Genomic DNA, 13,895 nt, shown 5'->3' with positions numbered 1-13,895 from the left:
AAAAGTGACAATGTGGATTATTTATATATGTAATGTTCTTGAACATTTTGAATAAAGTGGAATAACTTGGAATACTTCAAAATATGATATAATCTTATTATAATGGAGCTTGTGATATATTTGGCCAAAAGCTGGATCTCGGAAACCACCACAGCAATCATAACTGACTGATGTTATTATAACTAAGCAGTTTTTTTTTTTTTATAGCTGAGCAATAAATAAAACAACTGAACTTTCTAGAGCAATATGCTTCAGGCTTAACCAATAAAAAATTACAGAAAAAGAAGCAAGTTTCAAATATAAAACAAACTTAAAAATCTCGTGAAAATTGCAACAGAAAAGCAAAACATCATCATTGATGACTGTGATGTAGTAGTGTGATGATAGTTCATTTTTAAATTAAAATTTCTATAAAATATTTTTTCTCATGGATGGTGAATATTACTGAATGTCATTGTAGAACTGTCAGACAATTCCAGAAAAGGCAACATGCCCAAAAGCCTTCTACAGGAACTAGCTTGCCCAGACATATTTTGAAATATTTAGAATATTCTAGAACATTCTAAAATATTCAAGAGGCAAATAATATATGAGCTACAAGGTAAAATTTCAGCTACCTTGAACCACCTCTCAATGTTATTCAATTTGGATAAAATTTTATGAGACTTACTTGTTTATGTGTTGGAACAAAATGAGGGGGGTAAGAGTGCTGCATATCCAAACTTATAAAATAAAGACCACCCTAATATACATCAGTGCATAAATATTTTCTTTGCAATTATAAAGTGATAGTAAAGTTACAGAATAAAGAAAAGTTCTGTACACCTGATGTGTATAGCCTTTAGAAGTAGTTTCTCAGCACTTTTCAATTCTCCCATGTCTTTCAGAATATTTGCAAGATTATTCATGGCTTGATCATAATTTGGGTTAAGTCTGCAAATAAATAAAAAATAAATTACACTAGTTCACAACAACTATTAGTTAAAATAAAATTCAAGCCCACAAACATTTCAGTCAAAGATGGCTGAAAAAACAATTTTTTATAAGCAGTTTGTCATATATTTAGATTTTATAATATCACCTGAGAAAATAAAAGAATAAAAGGTCCTTGTTTAAAGATTAGAAAGTTTAAATTGCTAAAAACAAACCAACAAATGTTGGCACTTACAAAACAAAAAGCTATTGATGAAATACCAAACTACCAAATAGGAAGTTTTCTCTTTCTGTTGTAAAAATTACAGCATAGAAGTTTTATTACTATAAGTTTAGAAAATATAAAACGTCTAAGACTTTAATTAACTGAAATTTGAAAAACTATAAATACAAAATGATATTATTTTGTTAATTCTAGGAACAACAGATTAAAAACAACAGATGGTTTTAAATATTTATATTCCTACTTCTCAGATCACTTTTTTTCTTTTTACGATGTTTGTAAGAGTTGGGCTCATTGTACCTCACTTCAGTTATAATTTGGTTGTGTTTTACCTGATGGCTTCTTGGTACTCTTTTACAGCCAATTCTCTGTCACCATGATCTGCAGAATTCTTGGCAATGTTGTAATGAACCTACAAGAAATTAATGTTAGTGCTAAAGCTTAAACTAAGCACGAATACTCATGACAGAAGTAAACAATCTTTGATTTGTTTGTCAACTAGACAGAAAATGTATCATCTTTAAACTTAAATCTTTCACCCTGGGTATGCTCTACTATACATGACAAACTTTTAGTGTCTTACATTCAAAATTTTATTAAACTAATTTTTATGTCATACTAATTAGTACAACATAGTTCAGCTAATAACTTATATTTTAATAGAAAATTAGTTTTAAGTTCTTAATTCTACAAGGAAATATGAAAAAAAAGTCCTGATTTTCCCTTAGTATGATATACAACATTTTCTCGAGGCATTTTTTGTCTTCACTACTTTTTCCACCACCCCTTAAAAGAGTATGAAATTAAATGTAAATTACTTACTCTAGAATTGTCACTTCTCAGACAAACCATAATTTGTATAGCCATTATTTCTGTTTGGTTACAGAGCTATTAATAGAAAATCAAACCCTTCCTGCCATATCCATCACCTCCTTTCTTTCAGGATATGTTAATACTTCCCTCTTATATTTAATTATAAATTACATAAAACCAATAGAAAGACAAGGTTTTACTCTGTAAAGTCATTTATTGAATAATATAATGTTCTGAAAAGATAAGTCAATTTCATGCAGAGTACAAGCAACATTCCAGTGAGAAAATTAATGACTAGCTTGGATGAACTAATAATGGTTCTTATTACATAGTTAGAAAGCCAGATAAAGTGTGATAGCTAGGGGAAATTATCTGTTTTTTGCAAGTTATTAGTTTACGTTTTCTAGTGCATTATTTAACAAAATAAAAATTGTTCAGTGCATTACCACCACTAGTATAAAAAAGTAGGCTTAAATATCCTTGACAATTAATGCAAAAAAGAAAAGACTACATAAATACTTTATTTCTTGTCTTTTATGTTCATTATTTATTTATTATTATAAAAGTAAATAAAATGTAGAAATATGTATCTTTTTAGATTAAGTAAAGTAAATAACATAACAAACATGTGTTAAGAGGCATGCATGCTACACATTGGTGCTATTATTCAATAGCATAATGTGATCTACAGATGCCTCAAGTGATTTACAACTTATTAGTGCACAGACAGTAGTTAGACATAGTCAAAGAGCAATAAAACAACAAAATGTAATTATAAATAGATGTATACTGGTATAAGTTTAAAGTTCCTTTAGATTATTAATGCAGTTTCATGTTACAATTTGAAGTCATTCTAGAAAGAAAAATAATGGGTAATTTAGATTGATTTTGATTATGAGATTGATCAAATTTACAGATCACACTGAGTTAGGACAGGGAAAATAACAGATGAAATATAAAGTTTTAGTGGAAAAAAAAATTGCTTCAAATATATTTTGAAGGTTTTTAGAAATTGCACATAGAAAATTAGAATTTTTTTTTAGATGAGGTAAAGACATTTTTAATATTAAAATGAAAATTACTTTGCACACGGACCAATAAACCAAGTACTCAATATGTTAATGAACAAATCTTTATTTTATTACAAATACTTTTTTTTGTATGTGAAAGACTTATAATGTTAACTAAAACTCTGCCACATTTTGTTATGATAAATACATCATACTGAAAGTTTGAAGCATTAAACCTATAAAGACTTGAAATTGGTATAAAGATGCCATGTGAATGGTCAACTTCACCAAGCCATGTTGAGAGAGTTAATGCACTATCAGAGCTTCAGTTCTTGGAAAATATGAAATATATCAGGACCATAAAACATTCTCAGGGCTTACAAACTATAAATCACTCACTTAACAGTAACAGTAATTAAAAAGTAACAATATTGAGGTACAAACCACTGCTTGGACACTTACAAACTTAGTACCAATTTCAACAAAAAACACTTTTTTCTTAAAAATCAAAATATGGGCTATAATAAAAACTGCAAGAAATGTCTTAAATAACATTTTATCACAACATACATTTCAATTCTACTATTTTCTTATTTGATAATTATTCAAAAACTAAAAACCAGTTGTAATATCACAAAGACTCTACATTAACATTTACATGCTAATCCACAGGTAACCCCTTTAAGCACTTTTCTGCACAAGTCACCTTATTACATTCAAAATTCAAACACCTTTACTATCAGCTTATGTGAATTAAATTATGTATTTTATGACTGAAAGTTTTATGTTATTTAAGTCCTTTATTTCATAAGAAACCTTTAAAAACTACTTAAAACTTCAGACTTATTGCTCTCTGACCAAGAAGCTATGAAAATACTCCACTTTGGCACTTTTTACCTTCAATAATACAGTGGCAGTTGTGCAGATGTATGTCAAAATGATACGATTGCTTACATAATCTTTTAACTTATGCATTTCAAAGTTTTCTTAATAAATGCAGTTGAAACAAATTTTTTCAGCCCCTGACCACAGCAACATCCACCTTCAACATATATTTGTTTGAGCTTTGTAGTCTGTATGAAGACATCACATACACATGTATGTAGTCATTAGAAAGAACTCATTTTGCAATGCAATCTAGTAATGGTTATTTTGAAATTTGCACACAGTTCTCATCACAGGGTACATGTAACTGACTGTAGTATTGTTGGCTGCTTGATTAACTATAGCATTTATGGTTGTTTCTTACTTAAATATGTTATAGTTAGAGATATAGTTTAAATTGTACTTGGGTATTCCTATTGTATTTCAGTTTATTATGTGTTATTTATGTTTTAAAATGCACAATTGAAAGAGCTAAACATGTTTTAAATATACTCACTTTTTTCACATCTTAAGGCTTACAATATTACAGGATGCACGAACATTTTACCAAAATGTCTACCAGACACACAGTAATATGACTTGTGTCAAGATGAATAATAAGGAGAAAAAAACAACCACAATTTACTACATGTGAAAAGTAAAAAAAAAAAGTAAAAATTTAACAAAAGGAGAATCTTTAGTGATATTTTAAAAATAATTAAAAGGTTTTTCTTCTATTTCTTAATTTTAATTATTTCATTGTAATGTACACCGATGATGATAACTAGAGTTAGGGATATGGTAGAAAAAAAACACACAACATTTTCCTAAAAAACAAAAAACTTTTGGTATATTTGTTTGTGAGGTTCGAGAAGTTATTTAAATGAAATGTGAAAAACAAAAGTATTTTTTACAACTGAAACAAAAAATAACATTGTACTTAAACTATTTTAACAGTTTGAGTGTGAAAAACTACTATAGGTAAATACCATTTTTATTAGAAAGGCATAATTAAAATAATGCCATTTGGGTACAAAATGCTTATAAACTTTAATAAAATCATACAAGGTTTTGTAAGGATGTTCACAGTTACTGTATGGTTTTAACATAAATGTCCCTGTCTAGTTGAAGTGATACAAACTGTAACAGCCTGAGGTAAAAGAGGTAACATAACTATGATGTCAGGAAATTGCACCCTACTTTATATGTCATTGTTAGTTATAGACACTTATATCAGTTCATCTTACAAACATGAAGTTTACCAACTTATGAGCTTAAGACAACAACTTGCAGCATCATAAGTAATCTTTATATTAGATATTGTATGATGCTTGTACTGTTTTTGCTTTTATTGAAATTATACTGCAATAATTTAAACAAGATTATGAAAACTGAGGAGGATACCAGATGCTGGTTTTAACTTGAATGGCTTGAATTATTTTTGTACAGTGTTTTAGTAAATGTTTGATCTTAAATAGTTTTATACACACATATAAACACACATCAGAATTTCATAAGAATAAAGATGCCACATTCTCGTATCTTGTAGTTATGTATACAGAAAATTAAATGAACATTATAAGAAAGATTTGCACATGCTAATACAAATGATTTATAGATTTTATTCCATACATATTTACTGCTATTCAACACATAGTAACACCAGATTAAATTTATGACTTGAGAATTATGTAGAGAACTTTCTGAAGAAGATTCCATAGAGAAAATGGAAGTCATATAACAGAACTACTAGAACAGAAATTGACTCTGAATTCACACCTAAAGCTAATCTAAAACATCTATAAACTCAAACTTTATACTCATGAAGTATGAATTTCCACATGAGCACTAAAACAACCTCACAGTAACAAAGCATACACAACCACCACAATTCAATGATTCAAATGGGATTAATACCTGGACACTAAATTACATGAGCATGTTTTAGAAAAGAACTTATTTTTGCTGTTTTCTTTCTTTTTTTTATCAGTGGAAACAGATGAATGCTCAATTAATAAAACATTCATAATTTTATTTTCTCAAAATATAAAGTTAAAATTCTGTTACAAACTACACACTTTTTCACATTTATATATCACATTTCTACCATGACATACAATTCCTAATTATTTACTGATTCAGCTGTAACAAGATGTATCTGTAAATTGGCTCTCTTCTACCAAAATATGCTATGAAAAGATGTAGTTCATACCTTTGCATTCAATGGACAAACTTTAAGACCTGATTTGAAGAGAACTTCCTCATTTCTCCATTCTGAACTTCTCTAAAAATAAACAAACATACACTGTTACTAACTGGACTGGTAAAACAACATAAATAAGATAAAATAAATAAGGCTATAACTGGTATATTTTGCTGCAATTTTCTTTTAATATTAAGCAGAAAATTTGGTTTAAATGTGTTAAACAGTTACCTAAATGACAGGATTTATCAAAACATTTAAAAAAAAGTAAAATAATATCAAATTATTTTTAGTTTCTTATTTATGACACATTTTTAATATTAAAATATAAAAGTTTATCTGCTAAATTTATTTTAATTCATTACCTTTTCATGCTTTTTTGTAGTCTATATTTTTGATCTCTGACACAACAGTTACAAAGTAAAGAAACAGTTAATTTTTCACATTTCAATAACAAAAGACTTATTACCTCTGTTAATTTTCTTCTCACTTTTGTTCTGTATCTTTACAGCTTTGATTCAAATATTATGGGAAATGTCACTAGATTACTGACTGCTTTTGTTTATTATATTTGTATGAAAGCATAGTGATCTACTGTACCTAATGATGACATTAACTACAAGTTTATTACATGATGTATCATTAACATAAAAACAGCAATTCTACACTTTCGGTCTATATACTTTTGGAGAAGTTACAAAATATAATTCCAAGCAATATTTACCACAGTGCCCTAAGAGCATGTATTTATACATACAAAGAGGTATGCGATTTGTTACAATATTGCATGTCAGATACAAATTATTTGTTTCTTTCTCCCTAAAAACATTGTGTTACATAAAAGCATATTTTACATAACACAACAGTCATTGCATTTGATAAAAACCGTTAAAAACATTACGATTTGCTTCCATCACATAGAAAGTTGCAGTAATAAGCTAGACATTTAAAACAATTATATGGGATTTGCTGTGAAATTTTAATTAAAAACGTATTAATTATTTCCACTGTTTTGTTGCAGTGTCATCAGCAAATTTCATTTACAATATGATATCTCTTGAGAAGAAATTAATAAAAATAGTATTAGGATAATTATAGGAAAACACAAGATTAATGATTATTTAATATAAATATAAATTAATTCGAAGGTCTGCTTCCATACATTCTGAATTTCAAAACTGTTACAATACCTGAAGGCTCTTGACAACAAAACACCCAACAAGGACAATTATACAAATGTGCAGGTATACCTAAGATAAAGAAAGTTATTCAATAGAAGTAACAATTTAAAAGAAATTTCTTCTTGAATATTTTTAAAATCTTGTTTGACTTAAAATACATATCTCTATAAACAGGATTCTAACCCTTAAGACTTCTTCCTTAATTTAATTAAGTGCACAAAACTGATAATTGTAAATCATGCACTAAATTGATTTGAAATCAATTAAAATAAGAGTAATGATAAATATTGTTACAAAATACTGTACTATTCTGTTAATACTTCAGTAAACTTAACTTTCAAGCTCCATACCCAGAATATTCATGCTATTAATTTAACATATCTGACAGAAAGTTAACATTGTCTAACATCGAAAATGTACTTCCAATAGATTATTACCTCCTCTGACACAATAGCTTTTCTTGACTTGTAGTACCATCTAGATGTTTAACTTTTTTCTTGCAACTAGCCTTGGTATTCACACCTACTCTTAGATGTTTTTACATAAGGAAGCTGAATGATAGCATGCAAAATGATCTTACAACAATACTCCAACAACAGTAGTACAACACAGCTTCTACCACATCTGACTCCCTCAATACAACTTAGCTCAACTTAGATAGAATCCCACATTGACCTGGTGGAGAGACTAGAGTAATATTACTTAGACAAGTCCTCTTCAGAAAGTGCCCAAAAAGAAGTCTATGGAATGTGTGAATAAAGAGTATGTAAGACAAATCCATGTGGAACAACAACACTTATAAGCCAAGTGTACTCTTTGCCCATGAAAATAATGTGTCACAATAAAGATGGAAGCAGAGAGAAAAAAAACAAACAAATTAAATGAGAGAATCTCTGATGTAGAGTGGCTAGGATGTAATGAACTGTAAGATGGAGTTAGACCTCAACCAACACCAACAACACCATGATAGGAATACCCATCCCATGGTAGGAAGAGGGTCCCCCTCTACCATTCATCTGAAACACAAAAACTGGAAGGGAAGAAGATATTTTGTTCCAAGGACTTGCTTCACCAATACTAGCACCTCTCCAAGAACCAACATCCTGATGACAGTTGGTAAGCAGACAGCAATGTGGCAGTTCAAATCAATCAAGAACAAGGCAGCATTTGGAATTAATCATCCAGTTTGCAGTAGGAGAAAGGTACCTGAACCACTCCCATGGAGAACTTACGTGGCTGGTCCAGCTCCAAAATAAACTAAAACAAAATTTTGGTCCAAAGTGTCTCACTTAAAAGGTGAGGAGAGAAATCAAAGGAAATGAGAGATGAGAACAAAATGTAACAACCCTGGCTGATCAAGTCTGGGAAAGGAGAGGAAGGTCTGGGAACATCCACTGAAGCAAAATGTGACTATGTGGCATAGGATGTAGAAGTTAATATCTTGCCAAAATCATCATCCTCTTCAGACACCACTGAACAAAGCATTATAGGATAACCTTTGGGCAAAGCAAAGGCTTATATAAAAGTAATCAATGCCCAAAAAATGAAGGCTATAATGATGTCTTCTGCTGACAACTTCAAACCATAAGTCACTGTAAACAAAACAGGATTAACTACAGCAGAAAAAGCAGTGGTAGCTCTAATATTAATCCAAATTTATGATAATTATAAGTAGAAATAGAAAATAAAACCACAAAAGGAGCAAAAAAATAAACAACACACCTGTAAGAAATCTAAAGACATACTATTAATGCGTAAAAATGAAAATTTAGAGAACTGAAATGTAGTAAAACTTAAAAATTTAATTCTCCAAATCAAATCAAAAAACAAGTAACTGATTGAAATTATATGGATAAAGTTTGAGCAAAAAACATATCTGTATACAACAAATGACAAGCAAGAAGTGAATCTGAGCTATGCTGCATAAATGGAGTCAGCTGTTCTGGGAGTTGTGTCACACATCTACTGATTGAGGACTGTCACTTGCTCATCTGTATACTATCATGCAGTGCCTCACATGAAAACATACGAGGGTGATGGGAGTATCAAGGCTAGTAGCAAGCAAAAATTTGCACTTGTAGAGGGTAGTACATACTGAGAAAAACAATGATGTGAAAGGAGGTAAAACATAACAGAAAAGCATTATATGAAGTTTTTTTGTAACACAAAGCCATTGTTATCCAAATTTATTTAGTAATATTTTTATACTTACACGATATTGCTCCATAGAAAAACACAGCTGTCGAAATCCTACCACTACTAATAAAGAGAACCCTAGGGACGGAATGTAAAGTACCCGTTCTGCAATAACAAATCCCACTCGGAAGAACAAGTTGGATGCAGGTAAAAACGGAATAACAAGAAGGGCAACAGACATTGTCACTAACCTATAAACAGAAAACATTCTGAAAATGAACAAGTTGGTTTTGGTTGTAACTAAATGTACCACAAAAACAATGTTGTGCACATTCTACATAAAGTCTTGTTTAAAAACTATTGCAATGTCTTTTTAGTAACTACATAATAACTGTCTTTTCTGGATAAACAAGTAAACTGATTTATTTTCACGGTAAATTATTTTTCCAAAAAGATAAGTTTTCTCTACTATAACCTTGAGTGGCATTGTTTGTTTATGTGAGAAACAAGATTTTTTTTTTTTTCATTTCTATTCTTACCTCCTTAAAACTTACAGAAAACTTTTTTAACATAAAGTGGTTATCATATATCTCATATCTGCTACTGACAGAATCTTTAGGTAAATTATCTTTTCATATGTAGTGCTTTCATTACAAAACCTGTCTTGTAGTTACACAACCTTACACGGTAACATTTCCCTTCCAGATCCACAAGAATGGGTTATAAAGCAGTATGGTTATAGCACAAGTAATTATCTTTTAGAGTTATATTTTGATGTTAACTTCAAATGTGCCTATTATAATTTTGAGCTATAATTTTCACAATCAAAAAAAGCTTAAAAGCAGTTGCCATCCCTTGAAAGAAATTCTGGTTCTGTAAAAATCAACCAACATGATAACAATGTGGCACACAAACACAAAGAATCATTTGGTCTGCTCTCAATGAATCAGCCCAAAATGTCCCACAGCATTTATGTATGGTAATTTTAGTACTTTCTTCAAATGTGGTGTGCCCATACAGAAATATCCTAGCAGCTTTGCCTCTAAAATCGATACAAAGCAAACAAAGGAAATCAGTTTAATAATCTTATATGATGAAGAGTTTTGGAAAATTTCTAATCCAATGTTGTTATGGTCTAACTCAAAAATGTCTTCAGTTTATCATTTAATGAGCTGAAGAAATTGCAATATCAACAGTACACTGAACATTCTCATCAAAAACCCAAAAGATTAAAAAATTAAAAGGTGGATAACAAAAATGTTTGTATATCACACTAAAAAAAAATAGTTTAAGTTGAATAAAACTTAGAATTCATTAATCCTATGATCTTGGCTTGGTGAAAGTGTAAGCCTCAATTTTGCTACAACATGAGGACTTACCTTTTCTTCACTGGATTACTTCTTCAAATAAAAGTTCATGTAACTTTCAAATAACAAATCAAACACAAGAAAAGAATTTTCCAAAGCTACTTTAACTAGTTTTATAACTAAGCTATAACTAGGTAAAACAAGTTCCATTAGATGGGTGGAAATGAACAATAATAACCATACATAAACCATCTGGAATGAAGTTTACATCTGTCTAGTGAAAAGAAATAACTAAATAAGAAAATAGTTATTTCTACTGGTTACAAACATGTCCATAAAATAAGAATATGCAGTATAAATAACCCTCATACACACGGTGGGGATCAAAAATGAGCCCACTTGTGTTTAAGTTGTTATAGAAATATCAAAGGTGTGACTTTTGGGCCTAAAAATGTACCTAATTTAATCTATACTAATAACATACTATACTAATACGTTTAACATGTATTTTATGCAAATGGGGTATTACACCCCTTGTCTAATGTCGAAATTCACGTTTTCCACATTGGGGGTCATTTTTGACCCCCGTTTAAAAAACTCAATTACATTTCTGGTAAACAATCAAATAATATATTGATATGAAATTTTGTGTTCTAGAACATTCTAGAACACTCTATAAATGTTCTCGAGCATTCTAGAATATTCATATCTACGTTGCATAGAGAGCCCTCAATCAATGATGAATCAGGAAAACCTGAAATAATATCATACTATAACTCCACCAAAGGAGGAGTCGATACACTAGACCAAATAGTTAGATTCTTTTCCACAAAAAGAAAGACCAGAAGGTGGCCAATGGCACTATTTTATAACATTCTTGATGCTGCTGCATACAATGCTTACCTTTCTATCGCCAGCGCCATCCAGAATTAGCATCAAAGTACCAAAACAGAGCAAGGCGTGAATTTCTGAAGTTGCTTACTGATGAATTACTGCCTGAAGAAGATACAAATGAAGTGATCCCTCCAAAAGACAAAAGTTGCTGAAGAGAGCGTTAGGAAATGGTGTCAAATATGCACGTGATTCAAGGAAAAAAACTTCTTCAAAGTGTATCAAATGTAGTAAAATGGCTTGCAATGACCATAAAGTTACCCAGAGTGTATGCATAAATTGTATAGAATAAATATTTTGTCCAAATTTATACTTTGCTTATATGAAAATAAATTTTTTTAAAATATTTTTGGTGGGGGTCAAAAATGGCCCCCAGTGTGGGCAATAATTTTTTTGAGTGTGTGTACTAGGGTTAAGCCTGTTCCAAGCTGTAATAAGATCAGAGATAATCCACTAATAGGTGTAACAAATTTATTCATATTTCATTAATTCGAGAAAGTAGGAGTTTAACATTGTACATCTGGCCTGTCAATATTTATGGTTCATATTTCTAATTGATTGGACATTCCAAAACCCCTAAAAAAGAATAGAGAAAAATTTTAAAAAGAAATATGCCATGTGATAGTGAATACTGATTTAAAAATTTCTTTTTGAAATTAAAAATTAAAACTTAAATAATATAAAACTTTGAATTATAGATACTACTTTAATGCCAAGCTTAATAACATACATTAATAATAAAGTTGATGAACTAAGTTTTGAATGAAACTTTGTAAAAAAAGTTATGAAATGCACAGTTTGATGAAGCCAAGATCACAGAATTAAAAGAATGATTGGGAACAGTAAAAAATTCCCAAGAAAATAACCACATAAAGTTGCATAAATACAAAGTAACTGTAATTTAGAAGTACTATTATCTGACATAATCTGATTGGTATACAGGTTCTATCAGCAAAGGGTATGAGACATGTGATTACTCAAAGAACATTTTCATACAAAGCAACTTTTGTCCACATTTACAAATTGTAAGTGATTATGGAAAGTGAAGTGAGATTACAGGAGATGTACTGTAATTATTGAAAAAAAACAAAGTACACAGCTAAGTAACTTTTTCCAGAACAACCTACAAAAACATATTACAATAAACACATAAAACACACCTTTTATATAAGGAAAAATGTTCTGCAAAACCTTCTGGTGTTCAAACGTGCTAAAAAGTAGAGCTGGGCAATTAGCCACACTTGATAATTAATCATTTGACTTGTTAACCAATTACATTCAACAAACAAATTATTCTCACAAGACTAGTATAATTTGAATAATCAAAAAAAGTATTAACTGATACTAATTTTGATTAGTTGATTCTTTTCATGAACTGTGACAATTACATTGAACAACATTCACTTAATTTAAAATAATAATGAGATATTATAATGCATTATTTTGATTACTTGGAAAGTTAGAATAATAAACAGTAGAAACTGGAAAGATTCCTTTCAATTAGTTGATTATTTACATTTATATTAATTAAAATAATGATAATTTTGATTAGTTGCTTATTTCAGTGACAATCAGTGTAATCAGTATTTGTAGATAATTGATTATTCAAGTTAATCAACCTGGTATAATTTTTTAACTTTGTTTACAATAGAAATATGACAGTTAAGATTGGTTATGTGTTTATATGTTCTGTACAAACTGACTTTTATGAGTCTTGTAAGCCCACTATTGCTGTACAAACAAATTCACAATTTCCTGTAGCATATGTAACTTGGTACTTTAAGTAAACGATTACTTTTTAAAGATATATGTAGTTTCAAGGTTCAAACTTAAAGAAACTGATTGAAAGAAAATATAGACTGTAATTAAAAAGACTTAAAAGTTTTTTATTTATCTTATACACTTTACACTACTATTTTTTAAATATTTTATGTGTAATGAATGAAATGATCAAATTAATTATAAAGTAAAGCAAAGTTCTGCTATAAATGAATGGCATAAATTACTTTTAATGCAATAAAAAACAAAAGTTATGGATCAGTGATGTCGAGAAACCCACTTGTTGAGAAATCCAACAAAGACACACGAGACGCAACTGAACAAATTACTACTACAAATGAAAAAAGCCAACACAATTTCACAAACACTTTATTCCTACCTACGTAAAACCGACTCACGCACACCGCAAATATACGGCATCCCCAAACCTCATAAACCAGATTGTCCATTACGACCAATAATGTCCACATATGAATCGTTTAATTACAATCTTGGTAAATACATAGCATGGGCATTCTCTAAATATGTAACATCAGCCAGCTCATTCATCAAAGA

The 13,895-nt window shown here is 29.7% G+C and overlaps 1 protein-coding gene across 3 annotated transcripts in view; it reads right to left on the bottom strand.

Annotated features, from left to right (window-relative positions):
• Positions 1-13,895, bottom strand: part of Tmtc4 (Transmembrane O-mannosyltransferase targeting cadherins 4) — a 60,444-nt gene that overhangs the window by 16,119 nt on the left and 30,430 nt on the right. For all 3 annotated transcript variants that reach the window (XM_076491104.1, XM_076491125.1, XM_076491115.1), the window contains exons 9-13: positions 9,440-9,614; positions 7,237-7,296; positions 6,056-6,127; positions 1,489-1,568; positions 826-933 (exon numbers count right to left, since the gene is read on the bottom strand). In XM_076491104.1, coding sequence (XP_076347219.1) covers positions 826-933; positions 1,489-1,568; positions 6,056-6,127; positions 7,237-7,296; positions 9,440-9,614 — 495 coding nt within the window. The remainder of the gene's footprint in view (positions 1-825; positions 934-1,488; positions 1,569-6,055; positions 6,128-7,236; positions 7,297-9,439; positions 9,615-13,895) is intronic.

The sequence above is a fragment of the Tachypleus tridentatus genome, chromosome 1 (assembly GCF_004210375.1).
Source record: "Tachypleus tridentatus isolate NWPU-2018 chromosome 1, ASM421037v1, whole genome shotgun sequence".
NCBI classification, from domain to species: Eukaryota; Metazoa; Arthropoda; class Merostomata; order Xiphosura; family Limulidae; genus Tachypleus; species Tachypleus tridentatus.
The sequence above is the reverse complement of the archived record's forward strand: the minus strand, read 5'-3'. Positions and strand labels throughout refer to the sequence as shown.